The sequence below is a fragment of the Lepidochelys kempii genome, chromosome 17, assembly GCF_965140285.1.
Source record: "Lepidochelys kempii isolate rLepKem1 chromosome 17, rLepKem1.hap1, whole genome shotgun sequence".
NCBI classification, from domain to species: domain Eukaryota; kingdom Metazoa; phylum Chordata; order Testudines; family Cheloniidae; genus Lepidochelys; species Lepidochelys kempii.
This window is the reverse complement of record NC_136396.1, coordinates 155,104-176,197: the sequence shown is the minus strand read 5'-3', so window position 1 is coordinate 176,197 and position 21,094 is coordinate 155,104. Positions and strand designations below refer to the sequence as shown.

Here is a 21,094-nt window from a genome sequence, read left to right as displayed (position 1 = left end):
ACAAGGGACCAGAGGATGAGGTGGGTGTAATATAGTCAAAACAATTAGCTAGGAAGATGATAGAAGCATTTTGAATGGATTTGAGAAAATGGATGAAGCTGTAGGGATAGAATAAGAGGAATGGCTCTTCTAAGTGTTTGTCTGTGTGTAATATAGGTAGCATTGTATCTTCTCTCACTCACACACACTCACACTCTCTCTCACACACAGAGTCAGGAGTGATAATCCTACAAGAGACACAGAATAGCAAGGTTAGTCATTTTCCCTTTCCACAATACTCCTAAAGCTACGCAGATGAGCTGTGTGAGTAAGTAATATTCTAGTCCAGCAGCACTTCAGATTACGTGAAAAGATCTATGTAAATTCATATTGATATATTTGAGTCATTGAGAAGAATAAAACACCAATGAGATTCCGTTTGCTACATGCAATAGCGCTGCGAAAGCAGACAATGAGAAATATATTAAACATGCAAGACATTGCTAGAATATCTCCTAAATATCTGTTCTATTTTAATTTAAATACAGTTGTTTTATATTTACATAACTATAGTTACGTACCTTACAAAGGCCCTTAAAACACTAAGCACACATAGTAAAACGCTACAGGTAGGCAAATGATTTTCCTAGAGGAGGAGACTGGGACTAAAATTGCCTGCTACAAATCTCTGAAAACGTCTGAATAATGAATTGTGCAGGGAATGACTGGTTATTGTAGATGGGCTGTGCAAGTTTGCACAGGCAGTTATCCAGATCTTCAAAATACTGTTCTCAGTAGCTTGCTTAAAAAAATAAAAAAGAAGGCACCTTTGTCTTGGAGACTTATAGATAGGGCCCAGCCAAATTCATGGCCATGAAAAACAGATTTCACAGGGGAAACCAGTGTTTCTCAAACTGGGGTCCTGACCCAAAAGGTAGTTGCGGGGCAGGGAAGGTGTCACAAGGTTATTTTTTGGGGGTGGGGTGGGGGGGGTTGCGGTATTGCCACCCTTACTTTTGCATTGCCTTCAGAGCTGGGCGGCTGGAGAGTGGCGGCTGCTGGCCTGGAGCCCAGCTCTGAAAGCAGTGCCTCTGCCAGCAGTAGTGCAGAAGGAAGGGTGGCAAAACCATCCCACACCAGGCCACCCTTCCTTCTGCGCTGCTGCTGGCGGGGGGGCTGCCTTCAGAGCTGGGCTCCCGGCCAGCAGCCGCCGCTCTCCAGCCACCCAGCTCTGAAGGCAGCGCCCCTGCCAGCAGCAGCGCAGAAGTAAGGGTAGTAGTACCACAACATCCGCCCGCCCCGCCAATAACCTTGTGACCCCTCTCAGTTACTTTTTGGGTCAGGACCCCTACAATTACAATACTGTGAAATTTCATATTTAAATAGCTGAAATAATTAAATTTATGACCGCGAAATTGACTAAAATGGACTATGAATGTGGTAGGGCTCTACTATAGATGTGCTTTTGAACTATGAGAGTTGGGCAACATGGTTTATCTACAATGTTTTTTATAGTTAGTCCTTTAAATAATTTGCATCAAAAATGCTGCATCAGGAAAATTTAGGTTATTGACAATGCTGTTGCCTGCATTAAATTATTGCCACATCATTTAAAAGTCTCTGCATGGCTGTTTGGTTCCTTGTTCTATGCTAGACCTCCCACTTGGGCCTTGGCAAGCTGAACTGAATGCTGTTTTTTTGCCAACTAGTTAGCAATGGCTATCCCTCAGGACTGACACTTTTTCATCTTTTTCATCTATAAAGTATTTAGCATACTTTAGGTATACACACACTGCAATAAAAAACATGTACGGCTGAGTCTCAGAGCCTGGGCCAGTTGATTTGGGCTTGCAAGGTTTGGGCTGCAAGGCTAAAAATTGCAGTGTCAACATTCAGGCTTGAGCCTAAGCTCAGAGACCCTTCCCCCTCACAGGGTTTCCGAGCCCAGGCTCCAACCCCAGCCCGAATGGCTATGGTGCAACTTTTAGCTCTGAAGTCTGAGCCCCACTTGCCCGAGTCAGCTAACCCGGGCCAGCCATGGCCACGCTGCAAATTTTTATTGCAGAGTACACATACCTGTTGGGTGCTATACAAATAATACAGTTTATAATGTTCTATTTGTCCTTACATGGCAAAAGCTGTTCATTTGCAAGGTCATACATCTAAGAACTAAAAATGTGGGTCATGTTTATATGACTGGGGACTGTACCTCTGAAAGAGACTCGGGTGTCATGGTGCATAACCGCCTGAACATAAGCTTACATGTGGTGTGGTGGGTAAGAGAAGAAATGCTATCCTTAGAGGTATAAGCAGGGGAATATTGAGCAGAAGTAGGGTGTTACAGTTATCACTGTATACAGCATTAACAAGATCATTACTGGAATACTCTGCTCAGTTCTGGTGTCCATGCTTCAAAAAGGATGAGAACAAAGGGTTTCATAAAAAGAGCACAAATTACTCAAACTGTTTAACTTAACAAAGAGCAGGTTAAGAAGTGGCTTGATCAGCATCTATAAGTACCGTACCTGCATGGGGAAAAATTGCCAATACCAGAGGATTTTTTAATCTAACAGACAAAGGCATAAAATGGCTATAAACTGAAGCCAAATAATTTCTGACTAGGTATAAGGCACGTATTTTTAACATTGAGATTAATTAACGGTTGGAACAATTTACTTAGGGATATGGTATTCTACTTCTCTTGAAGGCTTTTTATCAAGAGTGGATGTCTTTCTAAAAGATATGTTGCATCATCACCAGAAGTTATGGGCTTACTACAAGCAGTACTTGTTGCAATTGTATGGCCTGTATTATGCAGGAAGTCAGACTACATGATCATAAGAGCCCCTTTTGGCATTAAAATCTAAAACTCTCTCGTTTACGGTGCTTCTGGAGATAGCTATATTTAAAGATAATTTTACTCTGTTATACAGATCCAGAAAACTTCTGGGTTTTGTTTTTTTTCTCGTTGCAGTTAGATCAGAAAGTGGTTGCAAGTGAGATGTTTAAGGGTAAAAAAGACAATTATCCTCAGAGTGTTCCCAGACTCTTCATCAACACTCGACTTGGTGAGTAGCACTCAGAAACCTGAACAGGGAATACTTGTACTTTTTTTCTCACTCTCTTTTCTCGTCATTTCTCTTCCTGCCATAGTGTTACTCCTGACCTTCTCTTTGGTTTCTCTTCTAGGCACCGAAGAGATAAATCCTAAAGTCCTTCAGGTTTTAGGAAATGAAACGATCAAGGTGAGACTGTGTGTCCTGTGGTTACTGTGAAGCTTCTGCAATGATTCAGTAGAAGTGAACTCTTTACCAAGTGTCTAGATTTCCTGACATGATGTATGAAGAATTCTACATTAGATTAGGTGGTATCTGTGATGATAACTCTGCGCTGAGGTGTTTATGTTCCAATTGCAAAAATTGTAGTTTTGAGGTGTGTGTAAATTTGGATTATGGTGTAGAATTTGGAATTGAAAAGGGTGTTTTCCTGCTGGTGGGGATGATACACAGAGATCTTTAGGTGAAAGGAGCTAGAATAGGCCAAAATGCATTATAGACATGAGTTAAATTTGGCCTTTCAACACCACTGTGAACGGGCTGGTATTATCTTCTAGTTGGTGGAGAAATTTAGGTATGGTTTAGGACCATCTTAAATCACATAGGCAGCCCTGAAAATATAAGGCAGAATGCTTGTCTGCCACCCCCATAAACTGTATGCAGTGTTGTTATAGCCGTGATGGTCCCATGATATTAGAGAGGCAAGGTGGGTGAGGTAATATCTTTTATTGGACCAACTTCTGTTAGTGAGAGACAGAAATGCTTTTGAGCTCATACAGAGGTGGTCGTCTTCCGGTCTCGGATCTGATATCTTCCATTGTTATATATAATCCCAAGCCTGAAGAAGAGCTCTAAGCTGAAAAACTTGACTCTCACCAACAGAAGTTGGTCCAATAAGAGTCAAGTTTTTGAGCTTAGAGCTCTTCTTCAGGCTTGGGATTATATATAACAATGGAAGATATCAGATCCGAGACCGGAAGACGACCACCTCTGTATGAGCTCAAAAGCATTTCTGTCTCTCACTAACAGAAGTTGGTCCAATAAAAGATATTACCACACCCCCCACCCCCTTTGTCTCTCTGACTCCCGTAAACTGACCACTAGTCAGTGCTTTCTACATTTGATGACAAGAAGTTGCCAATTAAACAGGTTTTGCTTTTGGAAATCATAACACTTGTTTCAGTACGCAGTTCCCGTGGTCAAGTATGACCGGAAAGGATACAAGGCAAGAGTGCGGCAGCTACTTCTCACCCAGAATGCCATCTTCATAGTTGAAGAAGCCAAAATCAAACAACGAATTGACTATGCCAATCTGACAGGTAAGGCAACTGCAGGACACATGATTTTTGCTCACTTAATGATTAAAGGTGGGCGTGAAGACTCCAGATGTTTGAGTGATCTGTACATAAGAAGGCAGAGTGTTAGATATAGAATAGTCTTTTCACTTTGATATCCTGAAATTGGGATTTCCCAGAATTAAGCTCCTACTAGTGCACATTGTAAATATTCTTTGTACAAGTACGATTTTTGGGATGATTCCACAGTTCATCAACTACATACACTTGCTACAAGGGAGTTTCAGTCTCCAAACACCAGCCAGAACAGTGTTAGTCCATCAGCTTTTTGGGACATTGTTTAGTTTTTCAGGCCTCAGGCGTTTAAAGATTATTGTTGGCATTTGTGTAAAAGTTTATTGGTTTGGATATGCTAGAAAAATGCTAACAAAGTCAAATGCTATTCAGAAATAATTGTACCCAGTTCAGCTCTTGGCTAATGTACTGTGATCACTACTTGGCTTTACCTTGCCTGTGAAATCTCTTCAGACCTACTTACTCCTACCCCCACCCCCTCTTAGTTCCAAAACTTCCTACAGTTCCAGACACTGCAGTCTGCAGCATTATTGCAAGTCCCCTTTCCTTCTTTCTCACCTAGTTGAGTAATTCACTACTGCATTGCTCCAGTCCTGACCTAACAGTCTTGTATTGCAGACATAGTTGCCAACATTTTAAAAAAGTTTTCAAGGGCAACACTAATTCAGGGGTTTGGGTCCCACAAGCCCCTATCATTGCAGGGCTGACCATGTGTTTATTTCAATGAAAATTAGGTTATTTTAATTTGAATGTCCTAATCTCGGGCTGCAAAATGTTTGCATTTTAGATTTTAATCTGAAACACTTCTAACCCCCAGTATATATTAAAAACCAAAAACACTCAAACCCTTTCAAAACAAAATGATATACCGCACACAGTTCTGGACATGGAAGAGAATGAACCATACATGACAGACGTTAATGCACAACTGGAAGGTGCTCAGATACTATGGTGATAAAAACAGTATAAAAACCTACGTACAATAGAATTTCTGCATACTTCAAATTACCTGGGTGGGCCCATTAGGGTGTGATTGGGGGAAGACTGTAGGTTCAGTCTCCCCTTCATCTCCATTTACATTTTAAGGAGAAGATGGCAGGTCTGCTCTCTTGTAACATACTCGGGGGCATTTGTCCTCATATGGTCCTCAGTGAAGTCCTCATTCTCAGGGATAACTTAGGCATTTCCTGACTGTTGTTTTATATTCTCAAACTTAGCAATGCCATTAATATATGTTTATATTTAATATAAATTTACATTTTGGTTTCTGAGCGATTTATTGGGAGATAGGGACAGAACAATAAGGGGCTGTTCCATTATCTTCAAATTGGAGCACCATACAACTTATTTGTCACACTCATGGAAAATTTCTAAAATGCTTGGAAAACTGATGGAGTTCTTTGTACTCAGTTCAGGCTTCACAAGGATCTAGTATGCAGACTGTCTAGGCGTCACAATATATTGGAGTCAAATGGCGTTTCTGTTTTGCAGGAATCTCAGTCAGCAGCTTGAGTGACAGTTTGTTTGTGCTCCATGTGCGCTGTGAGGATAACAAACAGAAGGTAGGGGAACCTCATCTGTGTCATTCACTGTCTCAATATCCGTAAGTGTTGAACGTCCCAACCTGTATGAAACAGCTGCAGGTCCTGAGTTTTGGGAAGAAGGAGAGAGGGAGTATTCAGAAGAGCTAGAGAGAAGATATAAATAGATGGAATGCAGGATGGTACCTAAATCTAACTTACTCTTGATTTGTCACCTCTTTCTAATTGGGTTGGGGTTTTTTTTCTTGTTTTTTGTCATTGTCCTGTACTACAGAGATGGGTTCCCGCATAGGCGCCGACTTCCCCTCTGCCCCGTGGGTGCCCCACCCCTGCATCACCCTCGCCCTACCCGAATTCCACCCCCTTCCCCGAAGTCCCGTCCCCGCCCCACCCTGCCTCCTCCCCCTCTCTTCTGGAAAGTCCTAAGCGCTGCCAAACAGCTGTTAGGCGGGGGGGCGGTACTGGAAGGGGGAGGAGCGGGGACACAGGACACTTGGGGTGGGAGGGGGGAACTTGGCTGTCAGTGGGTGCAGAGCACCCACTAATGCAGCACCCACAGAGTCAGCGCCTATGGGTTCTTGATGGATGTTCCAGCAGTTTGGATTGATTCTGTATCTTGGCTTATTACTGACAGTCTCAGAAGTGTTTGAGTCCATAGTGTGTATCGGGAGATTTACATTATGACATATATATGTCGTGGACTTCTCCAGCAAGTCAAGCTCATACAAATACAGACTATCCTGCAGGTCCATGGGGGTAATTCTAGGTTCTTATACACTGAAATAAAATCTGTTATGAATTAGTGATTACAAAGATCTTTTATGGCTTTTTTCAGGGAGATGTTGTACTACAAAGTGATCATGTCATTGAGACACTAACTAAAACTGCCATGAGTGCTGACAAAATCAATAATGTCAATATCAGTCAAGGCAGGTGAGTTAAGAAAGAAGTTCCTTTTTTGTTCTAAATAGGGTACTCTGTTCAAGCCTTGTTGGAAAGTGAAAAGAGTGTTACAGTTAATCTAAACAAATGATTGACTTCAAAACCTACTTAACTGTATGTTACTAATTACGTTCTCACAGAAGTAGCAGATCACTTGTCACTGCTGCATGATGAGACTGTAGCTGTACTGACTCATCATTACTTTTCTGTCACTGACAGAGTGATGCGTCACTGTGGCAACACGGAGCCTGTAACAATAAGGAGTACAGTAGTTCTTCACGTACTTACTCAGGTCCATTCCATGTCAGGTGTGTGTGCTCACCACATGCACTGGTGCTGGAAATTTTCCCCCAGTGGAATCCACAGGACCAGCTCCAGTGCCCTCTGGAGTTTTGCGTGTATCACCAGTACAAGGAACACTGCCAGTTTCCCTTGTCCCCCTCCCTGCCCCTTCAATTCCTTCTTACTGCCAGTGACAGTGCTGGAACATCCTCCTGCTTTGGCAAGGAACTTAGCTTAGGGACAGGGCTTGCCCCATGTCCCCGGACTTCAAACCGCTTGAGCGGTGCAAGAAGCCCATGCCAATCAACGATCCCCACCAGAGCTGCTTGAAGTGCCTGGGGGAGACCAACGTGCATGACAAGTATAGAATCTGAAAAGGATTTAAGCCATGCACTAAGAAGGAGCGAGACATAAGGCTGAGAGTACTGGTGCTGCCAACACCTTGGGATGACAGTCCTCTCTAGAGGAAAGCCTGCACTAGGGGCACTGCAGCAATCCCCATAGTCGCGGCATTGCTCCCCTGCACCGCAACGCTCAGCATCACGCCAGCGGTCTCTGGAGCTGTGCTGCCAGTCTTCGGAGACCACCCAAGTCCTCAGCACCTATCTCTGGAGTTTTGGCACTGGTCCCCAGACTCGTGGCAACGATCACCAGACACTCAGTGTCAGCCTCCTGAGGCACACTATCAGTCCCCAGAAACCCGGCACCAGTCCCTGAAGCCACAGTGCCGGTTCCCGCGGTCCCACTCTGTCACCGGAGCCCCGGCACCGATCCCCAAACTTGAGGCGTCCATCGCCAGAATACCATTGCCAATTTCCCCCGAGCACCATCGCCAGACATGTGGCACCCTGATATGGAGCTGCGATACCACTCCCCAGTTGCAAAGCACTGGATCATCTGGTATGTTGGGGAAACAGAAGCGGTGGCACCGACCTGATCACCAAGGGAAGACCTTCCTCCTCAGGCTCTGAGCATGAAGAAGTCACAGGGGCCAGGCGCACTCTGCAATGCCAATGGGTTTTCCCCCAGGGCTGCCAACAAGCACGTGGCCCCAGAGCCAGTGGCCTGCACCCTGGCAGTTTTGGAACCCATGGGGCAGTCTCCCACCGTTGCAGGGTCCGAGGTACAGCGCTCGGTGTCTGCGGCATCGGAAAGATGGTTGGCAACGGTCTCCTGACTGCCTCAGACAAGGGGTCACTTCAGGTTACTCAGGAGCCTCCACCAGCTTTGGATGAGGCTGCCCCAGCCGGGGAAGTGGAGTTGGTCCCTTCCCTGCTTCTAGCCTCATCTTCCTCACCCGATGAGGCAGGGATGGGACCATCACACGCGGTGCCAAGAACTACCTAAATATGTGGCCACTACACTTGGACTGGAAGCAGAGGAGTGTTGGAACCAGCTGACACCATATTTGACATCTTGGCTGTAGTGGCCCTATTGAGGGACAGACACCCTGCCTGTCTATGAGGGTGTCATAAAACTGGTCAAGGTCTTATGGCAGACCCTAGCCTCTCTGTCCCCTCTTGGAAAGCATGCAGAGAGAAAATACTATGTCCCTGCTAAGGGCTTTGAGTATCTTTATTTCCACCCCTCCCCGAGTTCTTTGGTTGTATCTGCTGCCAATGAGCAAGATAGGAAGGGTCAAACCAGTTCAACCCCCAAAAATAAAGACACAAAGAGGCTCAATCTTTTCCGCAGAGAAGTTTATTCAACTGCCAGCCTCCACTTGCGTGTCGCAAACCACCAAGCCCGGCACAGGAGGTATGATTTCAATGTGTGGCAATCCATGGCGAAGTTTGCAGACTCACTGCCACAGGAATCCAGGCAGGAGTTTCTGGCCATACATAAAGAGGGTAAGACTGAGGTGAGGGCTTCCCTCCAGGAGGCCTCTGACGCAGCCAACTCCGCAGCCAGAACGATGGTGTTGGCCATTTCAACAAGATGGGTATCATGGCTGCAGTCCTCAGGCCTTTCCACGGAGGTCCAGCAGTCCATTCAGGATCTCCCTTTTTTATGGATTGAATGTGTTTCCTAAACAGATGGTTGTATGGTCTGAAAGACCTTAGGGTTACATTACATTCCCTGGGCCTTTATACTCCTGTGCCTGCAAGGAAGCGATTTAAACCCCAGCAGCCTCAGAGATTTGTAGGCCAGACCAGATCAGAGCCCTACTGAAAGAAGCACTGGCCACATTCACCCAGTCGGGCTCTACCCAGTACACACCTGGAAATAAGCAGACACTTTGAGGTTGCCCCCAAGGGCGACCTCCCAGTCTACAACCAGGATCCAAGCACCCTTTTATTTTCAAATGGTCTCTTTCCCTACCTCCCTGCTTGGGCCACTATAACATTGGATCAGTGAGTGAGTGCTCAGCACCATAACAGTGAGATAATCTTCTCCCCACCCTTCCCTGTCCCTCTTCAGGGACCCTTCTCACGAGTTACTGCTCGCCCAGGAGGTGCATGCCCTGTTGTGGGTGGGGGGCCATATAGGAAGTTTTCAAAATAACGGAGAGGGAAAGGGTTTTACTCCTGCTGCTTTCTGATACTGAAGGCCAAAGGGAGTCTACAACCAATCTTGGCCCTGCAAGGCCTCAACAAATATCTCAAAAGTTGAAGTTCCACATGGTCTCTTTGGCCTCCATCATCCTCTCCCTGGATCCTGGAGACGTGTACGTCTCAACTTAAAGAATGTGAACTTCCATATTTCTATTTTCCATGGGAACAGAAGGCTCCTATGATTCGTCGTCGGGCAGACTCACTGCCAATTTACAGTGCTCCCATTCGGCCTAGCAACAGCCCCAAGAGTGTTTACAAAATGTATGGCAGTGGTCACAGCCTACCTCAGACATCAGGGTGTTCAAATTTACCCATACCTTGACAATTGGCTCATCAAGGGTCACTTGAGAGTACAGGTCTATAGTCCAAGCCACGTGCCAAGTGCTGGGCATGTTGATAAATGAACAAAAATCAACACTGGTGCCAGTGCAAATGATAAGAGTTTATAGAAGTCCTCGACTCTACTCGCACCAGAGCCTTCTTACTGGAAGCCAGATTCTTGTGCAGTGTTGGATCTGATTGTCTAAGTCACAACCCATCCGCTCAGCAAGCCCAGGTATCCTCAGACTGCTAGGGCACATGGCAGTATGCACCTATGTGGTTCAGCACGCAAGACTGCAATCTCAGACCACTGCAGATGTGGCTGACGTCCATCTACTCCCCAGTCAGGCATCACTTGGACAAGTTCCTCACAATTCCACCACAAATACTTACCTCCTTTGCATGGTGGTTGAACCCACACAATGTAACCAGAGGAGTTCCGTTTGCAACCCCATGGTCCCTGGTGTCAGATGCCTTGGGGTTGGGAGCCCATCTTGGTCCCTCAGGACTCGAGGCTTATGGTGCCAACAGGAGCTGTTGTTAAATATAAAGGTCAGAGAGCTCAGGGCCATCCATCTGGCTTGTGAAATATTCCTTCCCCAGCTCTCAGGCAAGGTAGTGCAAGCGTTGTCAGCAAACATGGGGGAGCGTGGTCATTGGCCCTCTGCCCAGAAGCCCTTAGCCTGTGAGACTTCTGTATCCAACACACTATCCATCTGGAAGCCTTGCTTCCCCGGGGTCCGGAACACCCTGGCAAATCGCCTTAGCAGGTCCTTCTTCTCTCACCGTAAGTGGTCCCTCCACCTAGAGGTCATCAGGACCATCTTCCAGAGGTGGGGAACTGCTCAGATGAACCCATTGACTACCAGGCAAAACAGAAAATGCTACCAGTTAAGTTCCCTGCCAGGTCTCGACAGCGGTTCACTATCCAATGCCTTTCTTCTATCATGGGCAGGCAACCTGATGTATACCTTCCCACCAATCCCACTCATCAACAAGGTCCTCCTGAAGATAAAGACAGACTAACCGTGAGTCATTATGATAGCCCCAGCATGGTTTTGCCAGCATTGGTTTGGCATGCTCATGGATTTAGCGGCGGCAGCCCTTTGGACATTTGCCAACCACCCTGATCTGCTCTCGTGGGACCCGAACCTTGCCTCCCTACTAAACCTGACAGCATGGATGCTGTATGGCTAAGCCTCGAGGAACAAAACAGAAAACCCTCCACCAGAGCAACTTGGCTAAGTAGAAACAATTCACCTGCTGGGCATCTGAATGGAACTTTTCTTCAGCTCAAGTCTTTTTTTACAATCCATTCTGGAATACCTGCTCCATTTAACGCACCAAGGTCTGACACTCATCAGTCAAGGTGCACCTGGCAGGCATATCGGCTTTCCACTCTCACATCCAAGGTAGATCAGTCTTCTTACAAGCAATGATGATGGACCTGCAGAAAGAGTCTTTCAAGGCGTTTAAAGAATCTCTTAAATGCCGCAGGTCCATGATCCGGTTCCCTAATGGGATCTCAACCTGGTCCTTGCCAAGCTCACTGGTCCTCCCTTAGAGGCCCTTGCCTCCTGCTCTCTTACATCTTCTGTGGAAGGTCGCCCTCCTTGTAGCCATCACTTTGGTGAGACGAATCTCCAAGATTAAGGCCCTGACCTCAGAATCCCTCTGTTACGGTGTTCTACAAGGACAAAGTCCAACTGTGCCCCAACCCAGCCTTCATGCCAAAGGTGGTATCGCAGTTCCATGTCAGTCAGGGTATCTTCCTGCCAGTGTTCTTCCCAAAACCATAAAATTCCAACAAGGAGATGCGTTTGCATATTCTGAACATCAGATATGCCCTGGCCAACTTTGAGCCAACCAAGCCCTTCTGCAGGTCTACTCAACTTTTCATTGTGGTGGCTGACAGGATGAAGGGTCTCCCAGTGTCATCTCAGAGAATTTTCTCCTAGATCACCACCTGCTTGTGGATTGAGCTACCACTGGAGGGACTCAAGAACCTGAGGAGAGAGCACGACCAGTCTGTCTATATGGTCCCGGTTCGGTCTGCACACAGGGAGGGTGGGTGGGACAGAAGGAGGGAACAGAATTGGAGAGAATATCCCAATTATACCATGCTTAGGACCCAGTGGTCTGAAGTTACTTGAGCCCAGGCATGGTAGAAATGGTATAGATGGTTCACAAAGGGAGGAGCAGGATCCGGGCATTGAACTGGTGCTCCATCCTTGGGCGCACCTTCAAAAGTTTGGCTTTGAGCTCAAAGGCTGCTTAGCTGAGCCCTAGCCCTGGCCGAAGGAGGACTGAGATTGGTGCCTCCTGTTACTCCTGCCGTGCTTCCTAGCAGAGGTCCCCAGTCAGGACATCTTTTTGTCGCACTATGCCATCACGCAGCAGGCTAGAGATGATGTTGTGTTTGGTAGAGCAGTGCTTCAGTCTACAACTCTGTGAACTCTGGCCCCTCCTCCTGGGGACTGCTTGGAATCACCTACTTGGAATTGACATGAGCAATCACGCAAAGAAGAAAAAACTTTTATCTACCTTTTGTAACTCTTGTTCTTCGAGATGTGTTGCTCATGTCCATTCCAAGACCCATCCGCTTCCCCTCTGTCGGCGTAATCCGGCAAGAAGGAAATGAAGAGGCGGCGGGTCAGCAGGGCCAGAGCTCCACAGCCAACCCGATGAGTATTGCTAGGGAAAAACTTTCTGACGATTGTGCATGCGGCATGCACGCACCTACTTGGAATGGATATAAGCAACACATCTCGAAGAACAACACTTAAAGAAAAACCTGTTTTTTCTTTGAGATGTGTTGGGTCATGGAATGGATATGAGCATTCTCCTTCCCCTGTGTCGGAGTTCTGGCAAGAAGGAAATGAGAGGAGGGGCACAGCGGTGTCCCTTATACCAGCGCATACATGGGCGATTCCGGATACCACTGGGGGAAAAGCTTTAGGCACCAGTGCATGTGGGGCACATATACACCTGACATGGAATGGACACAAGGAACACATCAACAGTTGAGACAGGCACGTAACCATTTTTGGAAGTATTTGCATTGTACTGTAGCATTAAGCAAGTGTTGCTGTGCTCAGAGACAGACAAACATTTCCTGTAAAATAGCCACAATTATACTGATCATGAACAAGTTGGGAGTTAGCTAACATACCACTTACAAACCATGTGAGGACTCTTCCTTTGTTTCTTTCAGCATAAAATTTACAATTGGGCAAGGCAAAGAAGGAATAATTGACTTTACTTCAGGATCTGAACTGCTCATAGCCAAAGCCAAAAATGGCCACCTTGCTGTGGTAAGTGTCTTCTGTTGTAAGAGTTTGCACTGCTTGAGAAGGAAAGTAATTAATCTAAATGTGTTTAGAAAAGTGGGTTTTAAATTATGGTAGACTTTGTTTTATACAGCATCCCTGACACACGTCAAGTCCCCTACACAACACGGGAAGCATTTGCATCCCAACCTCTCTCCCATTCTGAGACATTTGAGGGCAGCACACTTCTTTTCCTGCAATTACCAGAAATTGTTCAGATCTGGCCATGCTGCTTCTCTACCTGTAGTGGTGCAGCTCAGTATTCCCACCTTATCTGTTCCAAACCCACATTATAAAGTGTTGTTTTTAGAGCAGCAGTAAGAAAAAATACTTTACCCCAATCTCAGCTCCCCTCTGGGACTGAAATAGCCATATTCCGGCTTGAACAGGACTACTTGTCATACTCCTCCAGATTTGTTCCCCTCTGCTATCATGTCACAGCAGGCCAAATGGAGCAGTGTGAAGGCTCCATCTGTGAGACCCCCTTTCAGGAGCCACAGAAAGGGGAGCTCTCCCATATTTACAGCACAGAGGTCCTCACTGTGCCAGCTGAATAGAGCTGTCTGTTCTGCTGGTTGGGGTCCCCAATGTGCAAACATGCTAAGATTCCTCAGTGGAGGAACCCAGCAAATTGAACAATCCTTTCACGTCAAAGACTCTCCAGAGGTAAGTCCAAACCCATTGAATCTAAAGTCTCCATCCCAGTTTCAGACTGGTCAAGAAGTCAGTCCCAGAAGGGAAATAACTTTCCACCCCTCTCCCCCACAAGGTGGAACCATCTAAGATAGCAGCCCTACAGATTGGGGTTTTGAGGAGGGCAAGTGAGAGGAGAGTTACTTATTCACATAAAACAGAAGACTTTACATAACAGAATTGTTGGAATTTGGCCAGGACACTGAAACCAGCATCCCTTTTCTGGGCTATGGACACCTTCCATAGCCCCAAGTGGTCAAGGCCCCTGTTTGCTCTTATGCCTATATGATAATGTATCCCAAAATATTTTATGATTTTCAATCCTTTGGGACTGTCCATAGTGTTTGCCAATTAAAAAAGTTTATGTGGACTCAGTTTCTACCACATGGAACAAGCAAAGCAGATCTTCCTCCACTGATAACCCTGGTAGAAGTTCCAGGCTACTGGGGTAAACAGTTGGGAGTCTGCATGAGATTTAAGAAATACTGTCTCCCTGACTTCCTGCACTGGCAAATTGGTGCGTTTGCTTCCTGATTTACAGAATCTGGCTGAACTTGTTAGATCAGGACAAGTTCTTATTTATTCTGCATATCATACGGGGTAACTCTGCTCCAGTCCAGACTTCAGTATCTTCATGGGGTAATTGTTAAAAACGTTAGCAGTATCTTTGTTTCCATTCCACATTCTAGATTCTTTGCCTTTCTCCTCTTCAGGTTGCTCCTCGTTTGAATTCTCGATGATAACATTTGTCAGCAGGAAGGGATCTGGATTGCCTTTTATACAAGTGGCTGGACATAGTGGCCTGCAGTCTTTTTTTTTTTTTTTTTTGCTGCTTTGCTCATTTTCTTAATAGTTACCAAAGAACTACACTTCCATAAAACAAAGTGAAAACAAGAGAATGTAATCTGAAACTACCCCAAAAAAAGCACCTTCTCTTTCCCCCTCCAACTACTTGGGTCTGAGTTTGTTTCCATGTACTCAGCTGGCGTCAGGGGGTGTTAAGGTTGTCAGAGACCAAGCCCTGAAGTGAAATTACCAGCTTTTTCTCATCTGTCCTGATACATACATACGAAAGCATGATCATAAGAAATATAAAGTGGCAGATCTGTATTGGCCAACTCAATAAAGTGCCAGACTTTATCATCTGAGAACATTTTATGAAGAATTTTGCTTTGTCACTTTCTGATGCTTTGTATAAAAATAGTAAAAAGCCATATTATATAAATGAGTAAAACCCTGTAAATATTTTTTAGCTCAGTGGGTGAGTTGCACTATAAAAAGCAGAGAGTCTATGGGAACTTTTGAGCTTTTTAAAAACAATTATGGAGGTAATGTAGCAACTGTACTCTTTTAAAGCACTCTTCACGTGGAACCTGCCTTCCAAAGGTGTCCCCTTACCCTTTTCTTCTTGTACTGTAATGCCTGTTTCTTATGCCTAAACATGTGCATAAAAGACTGCCTCCTTTTTGCAGACACACACAACTCTTCCTCCCTCCCCTCCACCTGAAAGAGCATGTGTGTTTATTGGTCCTGGCCACATGGCTGGTATTGGTGAAAGATTCACAAGTGACCTGTTCTGTTAAAGCCCTTGGTCTCTCTGCCCAAGCTGCTATTTGCTGCAGTTACTCAGCAGCACTGCAGGAAAATCGCTGCATATTGGCAGGAGTACCCAGGCGTTTGCAGTCTCAAACACACCCAGGGCTTAGACATAGCCTTCCACAAACAAACACTGTTTTAAATGGAAACAGGTCGTTTATTCATCCCCACCTGGATTACTGCTTGGCCACATGGTGCCTGCACTTTGTGGAATCTTGCCATTAAATTCCATGCTATATCATTTTACTCTGAACTGTGTCTGTTAAAATATTCACCAAAACTGCACCAGGGGAAGAGAGGAAGAGCACTACTGAGAAAAAAAGCACTAAATATGAAGGGTTTGTTTGTTTTTTGTTATACATAAATTTAGGAGGAAAAAGCTTGGTGGTGAATGCTTTCTAGTAAACAGCTGAATCACAGTGAGATGCAACTGCCAGAGTCAACATTCTCCTGGTAAAGATAGGCTGCAAGGCACCATGTACTTGCCTTCTTTGGGGCAGAGCATGCCTTCACAATTCCATCTGTAATCATGGGACAGTGGCAGGCCAAACATGCTGCCATTGGTGTGCAATGAGCTCACTCTAATGCTTTTTTTCTACTTCATGTGCTATCAGATAAACACTGCCTCAAGCATGGAATGCTGTACACCCTCTAGTGTATATACTATATTAATGCTGTATACACTCAATGATGTAATCCCAAAAGTCTGCTCAATAAACTTTTTTTTTTTTTTTTTTTTTTACAAAAAAGCTGAAGCTTTATTTGAGTCATTTTTGTTTATTGTTAAGCATTTCTACTAAAGGCTATGTAACAGGTGAACTAAAGTGAGTTTGTTAGCAACTACCCTAAAACAGTAACATTCTTACCTTCTAATGCTGTGCCTCTAAAAGTATCATCTGGTAATCTTGTTGTGCCTGAAGCTTAACTTGTATAATTAGCGTCACTCCCCATGGTCTGTAACAATTTGACTGGGAAGGGAAGAAGTTTAGTAGTACATAAATGAGCCTAGTCCTGCTGTTGGCCATTGCATACCAATGCTGCCTTTGAACCATTCCCAGTAGGTCTCTGCTTGATGGAAGTAAAGCACCTAAGATGAGAAGCCAATCTGAGAGACGTGCAGATGAGTAAGCTGTGGTCTACGCTAAAAACTTTATCAGTATAAATATATGTGACTGAGTGTCGTAAGTAAGGCAACACCCATGAGGAGTAGTTTATTATCTAACCCCCTCAGCTGTAACTAGGGGTGTTAACATGAAGGATCTCCTATCATGTAGCTACAGCCTTTTGGGGAGGTGGTGGACCTATGCTAATAGGAAAAGCTCTCCAACCACTGTAAGTAGCATCTTCATTAAATGCTGCAGTGTAGACAAACTCTAAACCTGTGCCTTAGAGAAACATAAAACCTGTAACTAAGGAGAGGTGGGATGAGGAGAGAAAAAGCAGAATTTGTTACAATAGGCATCTTTCTCATAGTGTTCTGCAATGAACTAGTCTTAGCCCAATATTAGGCACTAACTTTAATCACTGAGCTGGAAAGAGACCTAAAATCCCTTAGTAAAATGTGCATGTAACAAAAGTTGAGGCCACAGTAAATAATGATGGTGGCCAGGTATTTATGACCTGACCCATTCAATAAAGTGGGCTCACCTGACTAACATACACATTTTAGTATAGCCAATAGCAATATTACACATCCAGGCATAAAGACTATCCCAGTTTACATGATGAAGCACTACAGGCTACCAAACAGTAAATTAGGCCTGGTCTACAATTCAGTTTTGTTGACAGAGCAGTGGCAGTGAAAACACTGATATTCTGCTACTAGTTTAACTCCACTCATACACTAACATAATAAAAAACCCTCAATGAGTGGTATAGGTCTTTTTGCAACTATGACCATGTCTACACTAAAGTTGAGCTACTCTGTGGAAAATTAAAGGTAACAAGATGGAATCTGGAGTCAAATGGGCAAATCACATGTCAATGGCTGCTTCACTTAGTCATAGCAGAGGCCATTACCCATACTCTAGTTAGACTATCCTCAGGAAGTCCATTAGATGCAGATAAGCTTCTTCCAGGTCCACTGTGTTAATTGATGAGCTATCACTTGACTACTTCATTCACAATGTAAGTATTACCAAAGGAGCAAACATTTACAACACAGGTAGTTAATATTCATAACTTCAGATACAAAATGGTGAATACATTCAAGTAGCATAATCATTCAACAAGTCAGCTTTTCCATAGACAACTTACATCCCCTAATTGCAACAAATCTTGAACAAAATATGTAACAGAGGTAGAAACAGTGATCTCCATGGTCATATCAGGCAGAACCAGTCATCAGCATTGGATGCATGCTGTCGGGAAGGGTAGTTGAAGCATGAAGGAACATATGAATCTTTAGTGCATCTGGCACGTAAATATCTTGTGATGCCAACTACAACACTGCCATGCAAGTGCGTGTTCTGCTTTTCAGGTGACATTTTAAACAAGATGCAGGCAATATTATTTCCCACAACTATAAACAAACTTGTTTGAGCAATTGGCTGAACAAGAAGCAGGGCTCAGGGGACTTGTAGGCTCTAAAGTTTTACATGGAGTGGGCTCCCTGCTTTAAAAAAAAACAAAACAAAAACAATTCTACAATTGTAAGTTCAACTTTCATGATACAGAGACTGTACTACAGTACTTTTATTAGGTGAATTGGAAAATACTATTTTTTGCTTTTTACAGTGCAAATTCATCAAAAATATAAAGTGAGAACTGTACATTGTATTGTTATAATTGAAATAAATATATTTGAAAATGAGACAAAATACCACCAAATATTGGTTGAACACTGTGCTTAATTGCATGATTGAGATTAATTTTTAGTCATTTGATAGCCTTAGTGTGTCGTAATGTTCTAATTCTGGAAAGGGCTGGTGGGAGATAGCTCTGAGGCAACAGAGAGCAGCTAGCTACTAACCCTGCATTTGTTCTAGGTAACACTTACAGGAGGTATTTTCTCCCACTGTACTTCATGGCCAGCTTCAATTTGCCATTTGACCTGTATTTCTTTCTATAGCATCTGGCAGGATCCAGGTTTCTTAGTTTATTTTTCTGACAACCCAGAATAACTTCAGCTTCTTTTCATATAGGTCCCATCATATCAGTAAGATGGCCAAGAACTTGCGTCATCTAATCCAAAAGCTTCATACAACAGCCCTGTACGCCCCTCCCCCCTGCTGCCTCCGGAAAATGGTTGAGGGACCATACTTGCAATTCTGTCTACTCATGTAAGGCATTCCTTTTGAAAGCATGCAGGGGGACCTAGGATGTCAGATGACAGTTCATGTTTGTTTTTATGAAGGAGGGGGCTGACAATATCTGGCTGGACTTGGCTGCCTGTGAAGGGCCTGTATAGTGAGATGACCACTCCTTCAGGTAAAAATCTCTCCCCCTTAGAAACACCGAGTCCCTAACCACCAGGGATATTTTCACTACTGAAGATAAATGTGGCTATTGGGTTAAATTCTGACTGTTGCCCACTAAGGAACTGTCTGGCCTCCTAATATGGAGGCCAGGGAGATCAAGAGAAGTAAATAAGGGATGGGCTGAGGCCCCTTAGTACTTGCCAGTTCTTCCACAGCTGGACCTGCTGTCCCTCTCATCACTCCATAGTCACCTGCTGGGCAGAGAAGGTGGTGAAGACAAGCACCCTGTAACACAATCTGGGAACAATGGCATTAGGACATGGCAATCAGCAGCAGCCGCTGATCACAACCACCTGTTATTTTCCCAGTCCTTTAAAGGTGGCATAAAATCCCTATCCCATTATTCAGTCTTTCCAGCATGCACAATATACAGCTATACCTTTATCTGGGGCAGCTGCAGACCTCCCAGGCATTATTTCACAATATGCAGTTCATTCTTCCGAGTCTAGCTCACCTTTAAAAAAATATATATATTTTACTATTTGATTCTCTGTGTAGGTGTGCAAGGTAAATATACTAATTTTATTAGTTTATTTCCCCTTTGGCAGTTTGCCTCATCATCCTGCTTCAGCAGCAGGAGCAAAAATGGACTCCCAATACTCTGAAAATGTTTCAAGTGGTTAATGCTCTCCTGTTCTCAAAGAAACTGGGCTTATTTGTCTCCCTATGTCACTGTCTCTCAATGTAGGCACTTGCCTGGAGCTAACCCTAGAACCTCTCTAGGCAGGATCCACATCAGACAGATGTGTCTTTCTCCTGGAAATCTCACCTTGGAATAACAGTATGGGGGCACCTGGTATAGAAGAGGCAGCAGGGAGAGAGGACTGGGCTCAAATGCCCCTTACCACATTCTTTGGTGTTTGTATCGTCCATACTCTGTCTGGTCCCCTCCATCCACAACCTGAAGGCTGAGAGGCAGCTGAGCTCCATAGTCAAGGGGTGTGTGGCTGCTGGTGTGGGTTGTAAGGACTCAGGAGTGACCTCCCATCTGGTATGCTGCCCTTCAACTTCATTCCTCTCATGGAGATAGAAGTGGGGCTGCTTTCCCTGGAGCATGTTCTTTTCCAATCTGCTGCCTCTTTTTTCCTGCCTGAAGGGGAACCCTATCCAATCTGGGCTGCTTCTTACCCAGTGGACCTACCTTCTCCCAACTTGCTTGGCATGGGGGAGAAAGGGCATGCAGAGGCAACTCCATTTAGGATGTAATTTTTCCTCAGCCCAGCCCAACTGCAGAATCAGCTGAGCTCCCAACAAATGGAGCTGAGGGGACAATTTCCCCCAGCAAAAGCAAACAGCCATGGGACACAGCTGGTTAACATTACTGAACCACGTTTTAGTTTAAAAATCTGAAATACAGTTTGGAATTTTTCTCAGAACACTGTGGCAGCAAAGAGGGTATGGTTGAGCCTGCCTGCTGCTGTGACAGCAGGAAAAAAAAAAATGAGGGAAATTCCAGAGGCAGGGCAGTACCCCCCAGCCAGTGACTGACAGATCTGGTTCTGGCTCCAAGCTGCATGCAGCTGAAGAACCCCATTGTAACAGATCTGGCACAAACAATGAGCTAACATACAGCCTGTGTTACATACACTAATGGCTCCAGTTCTTTAGAAATGGGGACTAAGTTTCAAAAGTGATCAGCAATTTTGGGTATTCAACCACAGACACCTTAAAGGGGCCTGATTTCAAAAGGGTCTCAAGTTGGGCACCCAAAATCTAGTAACTTGTGAAAATCCATCATACTATAGAAACAAGCCCTTCAAAAGCTCAGTGAGTCCATCTGAATTTCCTTTACCAAATACTTACTAGTGTTTAAATGTAAGCCATCCTGCATGTATTTTTTTCATTCCCACTATTGCCCTCCCCCCTCCTTTGAAGTGTTCAAATTTTCCTGCTACTTGTAATGTATGAAAGTCTACTCTAGCTAATCCAAGTATAAAAGAGGAACTCACAG

At 44.7% G+C, this 21,094-nt stretch overlaps 1 protein-coding gene across 5 annotated transcripts in view; it reads left to right on the top strand.

Moving 5' to 3' along the window:
• The window catches only part of MYO1C (myosin IC), a 119,068-nt gene extending 102,666 nt beyond the window's left edge, over window positions 1-16,402 (top strand). For all 5 annotated transcript variants that reach the window (XM_073315956.2, XM_073315957.2, XM_073315959.2 and 2 more), the window contains exons 26-32: window positions 2,954-3,047; window positions 3,169-3,224; window positions 4,219-4,354; window positions 5,897-5,967; window positions 6,782-6,879; window positions 13,261-13,360; window positions 14,782-16,402. In XM_073315956.2, the coding sequence (XP_073172057.1) occupies window positions 2,954-3,047; window positions 3,169-3,224; window positions 4,219-4,354; window positions 5,897-5,967; window positions 6,782-6,879; window positions 13,261-13,360; window positions 14,782-14,808 (582 nt within the window). In that variant the 3' untranslated portion in view covers window positions 14,809-16,402. The remainder of the gene's footprint in view (window positions 1-2,953; window positions 3,048-3,168; window positions 3,225-4,218; window positions 4,355-5,896; window positions 5,968-6,781; window positions 6,880-13,260; window positions 13,361-14,781) is intronic.
• Window positions 16,403-21,094: the final 4,692 nt, after the last annotated feature.